Consider the following 7500-nt stretch of genomic DNA (forward strand, 5'->3'; position numbering starts at 1 on the left):
AGTATCAGCATAGAGATGTGGAATGTTGCTGTGTGCTTCCATCCTTACCCATGTCCAAAAAGAGGAAGAACCGTAGAAGAGGAGCAGGTTTATCGCTGCATATATGGCCTGAGAGAGAGAGAGAGAGAGCGAGAGAGAGAGAGAGAGACAGAGAGAGAAGAGGAGAGAGAGAGAGAGAGAGAGAGAGAGAGAGAGAGAGAGAGAGAGAATAAGGAAAGACAGATCGTCAAGTGATTCGTTTCATTACTTGTACCCAGACTTCAAACTGGAACCCAAGAAGCAGCTACTCTACTGTCGATGACATCTAGAGCAGGGTTTCCCAAACTGGGGTGCGTGCACCCCTGGTGGTGCGCGACCTGCCATAAGGGGGTGCACGAGCTGAAGAGAGCAATGTCGGATATGTGAGTTTTTAACCAGAATTAAAGAACATTAAGTGGTTTTTAATTGTATGGTGTATGCATTTTATGCTCGTAGGGTCCATCTGAAGTGTAGTTTAACTACTCCAAGACTATTGGAAAAGAGGATTCCCCAAAATGACTGTGCACAATGTGCAGTGATGAATGAGCAGTGAATCTATACTTGCATGCCCATCAGCAGACCAAAATTTCGCTTAGAGGGTGCGCAAACCACATTGAAATGTACAAGGGGGTGCGCAGGGGGGAAAAGTTTGGGAACCCCTAGAGAATGCTGCAGGTGATAGCAGGACTAGCTAAGTTAATGCATCCTATTCCTCGCAGTGCTATAACACAGATAATAACATACTTGGGCAGAGACACCAGGAGTCCTTTGGCTCTGACCAGGGTGTGCTTATATTAATACGTGTTTATTCTCAGAGTAGCAAATTGACAACCTGATGCCATGCACTTTAAATAGTTGGGAAGAGATGTCAAGCTTACATTAGCTCCCAAAATGACGCGGGTGTAGAACTTCAAAGTTGCCTCGTTTTCTTCGAAGATTTGTTTCTTGCCTTTAGTACCGACCTTTCCTTTCGGCTAGGAGAGAGAGAGAGAGAGAGAGAGAGAGAGAGAGAGAGAGAGAGAGAGAGAGAGAGAGAGAGAGAGAGAGAGAGAGAGAGAGAGAGAGAGAGAGAGAGAGAGAGAGAGAGAGAGAGAGAGAGAATAAGAATGAGTTTTCATGGTGGAAAAAGAGTGGTTCCCATTTAGCCTACGTTGACAATCGAAATCACTTCCCCTGTCATCTTCATAATCGTGAATGTCAGCCATGCCGTGTAGCACCCGTGCACATATCAGAAAATACAATAAATCAAAACAGAAAGGGAATTGCACTTTTCATAAGGACATATGAACATCCGTCATGACCCTTCACTGCCTCCACGGTGTGTTGACAGCAACAGTCGAGTATGCCCGGTGAGCTTCACCGAAAACACGGCAGTCAATTTACAACCTACCGCCATGCTTTAGCCTTCTGTCCGCTTCTTTCTTGTCGCGTTCAACCGTCTCAGCAATCCCCACTGTATCGGCTCCCGTTATTGCATGATTAGAAATCAATACTGTAGCTAAATTCAAGCATAAAGTTCACCATGCAATCCTTTTGAGAAGTAACACATCAGCGTTTGTGAATGACGTGTGCAGCGCATCAGATACACGTCACGAGTCTTCTCCTTCTTCGCATCCTCTCTGGAGAAATAGGGAATATATCGCCACCTGCCGTACATCAACGTACCTGCAATTGAGAAACAATAAATTGTCAGTGGAAATAGTAGTGTGAGTGTGCATGTAACCAAACTCAACCAAAAATAAGCTAGACAATCCCAGTGGAATCATTTTCATCTTTACAATGTTTATATATAGTGTGCTTTCTGTAGGACGTCAATGGATTTAGTAATGTACCAACCTCAGCGAATTATGAAACCGGGTGCACAGAAAAAATAGTGTGCCACTGCTCATATCAGGGGGGCCTCGGCTGGAATCTACTGTTATATGGGGGGCCTTGTCATGTTAAAGTTTGAGAACCCCTGCTCTATTTTTGTTGCATCACAGAGGTTGCCGAGTCATCATCCTGATGCAGGTCTTGAAAGTTCTACAGCAGTGTTTCTCAACCCTGGGGTCGGGACCCCATTTGGCGTTGCCTGGAATTCAAATGGGGTCACCTGAAATGTCTGAAAGTGTGTGAAACAAAGAATACTGATAAATATTACTAATTCATAATATAACTATTCAATGTTTTCTTTGAAACACCATTTGCAATCTTAGACTGCCATACATATTATAGGTTTAATACCCTACAACTTATGTAGCTCAGTCATGTTTTCATTTTTGTCATGAAAAAATATGTATGGGGTCCCCAGAAAATTAGGATGTCGAAATGGGGTCCAATGCTAAATATGGTTGGGAACCACTGTAAAAATGAAAATTTAAAACATTGAAAAGTCTGGAGTTGGGTGTAAATCAATGCATAATATGAATAAAGTATGAAACACATTTCCGTGTGTATATTCTAATGTTTAGAATATTCGAGGGACATTTACAAACAGTAGGCTATAGTAGCAGAGCAGACATACAGGGCCTTGCATATGTTTTTGTCCCCTTACTGATTTTTTAAAACTTTTTGTACATTTCAGATCACCAAACAAATGTGAACATTAGGACATAAGGATGACCAAAGCAAACATTCAATGCAGTTTTTCAGTGATTATTTCATGTGTTAAACGTGAAATCCCATAAAACCTGCATGAGCCTGAATGAAAAAGTAATTGTACAAAAAGAGTTTTTTAAAACAAGGGGGGGGGGTGGTGGTTGGCAAAAACATACACAAGCACTGTATAGGCCTAGTGCCCTCCAAAGGCAAAGTGCAGTAACTACGCCACCATTATCCGCTTTTGTTCATGCCTTATACAGCACAGCTATGTCCACCATGACTGCTCCTAATATGGAGTGATCCTCAATTCCCTTCTAAATATGCACTTGGAAACAAATCACCAACACCACACACAGAATCACGAATAAATGCCCAGTGGTTCCAAAACTCTTCCATTTTTGAGTTTTTCAACAGCTTATTCACTAATATTGTTAGAAATCCACAAATAAGAAAATACATCCATTAACCATACAAGTGAATAAGTCACTTGTCCCCCCTTCTGTAGGCCTACCTTCCCCTCTATGGTATAGAGAAAACATGTAATTTCACTTCCCTTGTATGTCTTGTGCATATGAAGAAAGTGACAATAAAAGCTGACTTGACTTGACTCGACTCTGTATACCTGCGTTCGTTCTACGTAGACTGAACCACTGATGAAGCCTCATTCCCAGTAGAGACACGTAATTAACCCATTGTGTCCTGGAGCTACATATACGCTGCATTCAAGTTCTTGAGATTTGAGCTGTTTTATTGAAAATGTGGGCATGTTAGCATTGAATGAACACTATACTAGTGCAAAATGAAGGTTCTAGATAGGGGTGGGCGATATGGCAAAAATGTTGTATCACGATTTCGATTTTTTATCACGATCTTCCATCCAAAAAAATAAAAACAACAAAAAATAAATTTGTAATTTGCAGTCAATAAAATGTTAACACACTGATGATACTCTCATAAAGTGTACAATTGGAATACAATAATGTAAAGAATAAAGTGAAGACAACCACACAAGTGAGAAAACGTCGATCTGATACTGATAATAAACATTCTCACTGCAAGACGATCTATACGATTTCTCCACTTTGGCAGATTCGAGACCATCTTTTACTCAATATCGCGATTCACGATATAATATCGTCATATCGCCCACCCCTAGTTCTAGATCAGTGGTTCTCAAACATTTTGTGTGAAGTACCACACGATTGAGCTCTCCGAGTACCACCTTGACAACCAACATTAGAATATCGCAGCAAAGGCCTTCTATTCTCACTTTTGCCAGTCAATACAGGTTCATAACGACATCAACAGCTACGGTCACATTCAGTGCAAATGTGTTTTTAAATGTCTTGCTTGCCTAGTATTATTCTGCATTATGTTTTCAGATTCATATAGTTCAATATTACAGAACAAAATGTGAGACCAGAGACATTTGACTGCAACAACTTGATCAGCCTTAAAATCAATGCACAAAAAAATAAGTACCACCAGTGGTACGCGTACCACAGTTTGAGCACCACTGTTCTAGATTTGAAATGTAACCTATTTCATGTTTGTATGTGCTTCGGAGTCTGAGATATTTAGGATTTAATAGGCAGAGGGCACCCTTTCCCAAAAAGGGCTTAGGACAAAATGGGATAATAAACATGCGCTTGTAAACAAATCAACAGCATACACACTGAGTCAGGAATAAAAGAGGCAAAGAAACAGCAAGATGGGTTCAACTATGTTTATTGCTGGTGGTAAGGGCACACACTAACTAGATAGGCATAGGATACAATGTGTGTGTGTGTGTGTGTGTGTGTGTGTGTGTGTGTGTGTGTGTGTGTGTGTGTGTGTGTGTGTGACTGCTGGATGATGTGCGTATGTGTGAGGAGGGGTGCATTATACGCATATGTGTGTTTATGTTAAATGATACTGCATGTCTGGTTATGGAGGGAGGGAGTACGCGATGGTGTGTGTGTGTGTGTGAGAGGAGTGATGCACTGCATGGTGTGTGTGTGTGTGTGTGAGAGAGGAGTGATACATTGCATCGTGTGTGTGTGTGTGTGTGTGTGTAGGGATGCAGGGGTGTGTCCAAGAGGTGGAATAGATAGACGGGAGGCAGTGAGGTGTGGACTGTAAAGTGCCTTGTCTACGTGTGTGTGTGTGTATGTGTGTGTGTGTGTGTGTGTGTATGTGTGTATGTGTGTGTGTGTGTGTGTAATTAACCTGAATAGAGGTGTGTGCACGTACATGTCCTCTTCAAATGACAGAAACCTTCATCTGTGTGTGGTGTTAAACTGACAACCTGTGTGTGTGTGTGTGTGTGTTGAACACATGCATGAGATTAATAACAGCCTGAGTGTGTATGAAATGAGATGTGAAAACCATATATTGTGTATATGAGCCATTACCATGACAACCCCAAATATGTCTGTGTAATGTAATGACACATAGAAAACCTGAATGCGTGTCTGTGAGTTTGTGTTACAATAACAACAATGAAGACCTTGACTGCATGCATGACATAACGTGTGTGTGTGTACTGCATGGCTGTGTATGAGCAAGTGTGTGTGTGTGTGTGTGTGTGTGTACTGTATGACTGTGCGTATCAGTGAGTGTGTGTGTGTGTGTGTACAAAATGGGCATGATGTTAAAATGATGACACCTGTGTGTGTGTGTGTGTGTGTGTGTGTGTGTGTGTGTGTGTGTGTGTGTGTGTGTGTGTGTGTGTGTGTGTGTGTAGAGTAATGACACCTGAATGGTAGGTGAGGTGAGGTGAGGTGAGAGAGTAGTTTGCATCGATAGAATAAACTTCCTTCAGAAAGTAGAAAAATATACATCTGCTGATCTGCTGCACCACGCATACAGTGGGGACGCACATGCTCACACACACACGTACATACACACACACACACACACACGTACAGACACACACACGCACATACACACACACGCACGAACACACACACGTACACACACACACACACGCACACACACGCGTACACACACGCGTACACACACACTCACGTACACACACACACACGCACCTGTGTAACCCTTACTTACACACAAAGAAAGACCGTTTTACACACAAGTCTCATCCCAAACAAGCCATTCATGACACACAGACACACACACACACACACACACACACACACACACACACACACACGCACACAGACACACACACAGACGTCATGGTGACTGCACAACAATGTTGTCCGAAGGGAGACACACGTAGATAGCCAGGTTTTGAGTGTTTTGTCTTGGTGCTTTTCCACTGTGTGGATTTCTAGATCTCCGCTGTCCACTCACATATTAAACACGACAGTGACAAGGACAGTGACATACTGGGACAGTGCGACATATGGGGACAGTGCGACATACGGGGACAGTCTGACTGATGCCCAATGTGCACGTGTGAGAGTGAAGATGTATGTACGTGTAAAGGGGAAGTCGCTTGCGCTCTAACCTTCTTGGTGCGTCCAGTCCAGGACGGTATACAATGTAGAGTAAACGGGTCCACTTCGGAAAGACTAGGCCAGGGATGACTGGAGCACTCGGATACTTTTAAGTATTTTATTGTGGTGCGAACAACATGTTTATATGTTTGCACCACAATAAAATACCTACAAATTATCTGAGTGCTCCAGTCATCCCTGGCCCAGTCTTTCCGAAGTGGACCCGTTTACTCTACAATGTAGTGTCAGAGAGAGTAGAGAGAGAGGTTCCATTGGCCCATTGTTTCCGGGTTCTATTATTGGGGGGGTCCCCCTTTAGGCAGACCTAGGCAGACCTGAGGACTGTTCTATTCAATGCTAGGAGCATTATGACACGCCCCTTTAGGCAGACCGGAACCTGGTCACGTTAGGTGCCCATAGAAACCTATTATGTTGGCATATCTCTATACTTAAAGAATCTCTGGTATGGACGTGTGTTTGGCCACATGTGTGTGTGAGATGGTGTGCATGACATGCTGCACGTTTTTGAGGATCTGCCTGATAAAAATGTGAGTGTGTGTGTGTGTGGGGTGTGTGTGAGTGTGTGTGTGTGTGTGTGTGCACGTGAATGTATCTTACTGTCAGTATGTTGTGCGGTAGACTGGGAGTGAGTGCATGCGTGTGTGTGTGTGTGTGTGTGTGTGTGTGTGTGTGTGTGTGTGTGTGTGTGTGTGGTGGACCGTGTGTATGTGTGTGTGTCTGCCTGAGCGTATGTGCATATGATAGTGAACGTGTGTGAGTGAGCGTGAGCATGTGTGTGTGTGTTTCTTGACTGCCCGTGAGCATGTGTGCGCACGTGTGATTGACTATGAGCGTGTGTGCGTGTGTGTGTGTTTGTGTGTATTTGCGTGTGTGTGTGTGTGTTTGCGTGTGTGTGTGCTCTGAGTTTGCCCCCTCGATGTTCATCTCGATGCTCATTGGCTGCTGTATCCAGTCCACTCAAGACCAGGAAGTAGGCCATGACCGATCACCCAATCAGCTGCAGGGGCATCATCCTCCCTGGGCCAATCGGATCCTGAGGTCTCTCTGTCCCTGGCCAATGAGATTCATCTCGCTGCGGAAAAGCCGTGTGACATCATCGGGGCACCTGCTAGCCTACGCCCACTGCTCTGTGACATCATAAAGGGCCACGAGACGAGGCGCGACAGACAGCCAATCGTATAAACCGATCGCGATACATACATACATGTTCTGTTTTTCTTACAAAAATAATAAACAGGTTTATGAAAAATATCAACATTTAAGAAATCAGCTTATACAACAGTCTTCCAAAAAGGGAGGGGATAGAAGAACACGGCCTCTACCCAATCACATGGCAGAGCACACGTGAGGGGTGGGACTTACATCACAGGAAGGGGGCAATAAGAGATGGGCACGCCGAAGAGGTCACGCCACCCAATCACAGGGCAGAGTGGCGTGA

The 7500-nt window shown here is 43.8% G+C and overlaps 2 protein-coding genes across 2 annotated transcripts in view; both read right to left on the bottom strand.

Annotated features, from left to right (window-relative positions):
- Window positions 1-1594, bottom strand: part of tmem208 (transmembrane protein 208) — a 6586-nt gene extending 4992 nt beyond the window's left edge. The window contains exons 1-3 of the mRNA XM_063193564.1: window positions 1409-1594; window positions 897-992; window positions 49-108 (exon numbers count right to left, since the gene is read on the bottom strand). Coding sequence (XP_063049634.1) covers window positions 49-108; window positions 897-992; window positions 1409-1414 — 162 coding nt within the window. The 5' untranslated portion in view covers window positions 1415-1594. The remainder of the gene's footprint in view (window positions 1-48; window positions 109-896; window positions 993-1408) is intronic.
- A 5315-nt stretch (window positions 1595-6909) lies between these two features.
- The window catches only part of e2f4 (E2F transcription factor 4), a 26062-nt gene continuing 25471 nt past the window's right edge, over window positions 6910-7500 (bottom strand). The window contains exon 11 of the mRNA XM_063193562.1: window positions 6910-7500. This exon is cut by the window's right edge and continues 310 nt beyond it. The gene's annotated coding sequence lies outside the window, so the exon portion shown is untranslated.

The sequence above is a fragment of the Engraulis encrasicolus genome, unplaced genomic scaffold (genome assembly GCF_034702125.1).
Source record: "Engraulis encrasicolus isolate BLACKSEA-1 unplaced genomic scaffold, IST_EnEncr_1.0 scaffold_45_np1212, whole genome shotgun sequence".
NCBI lineage: Eukaryota > Metazoa > Chordata > Actinopteri > Clupeiformes > Engraulidae > Engraulis > Engraulis encrasicolus.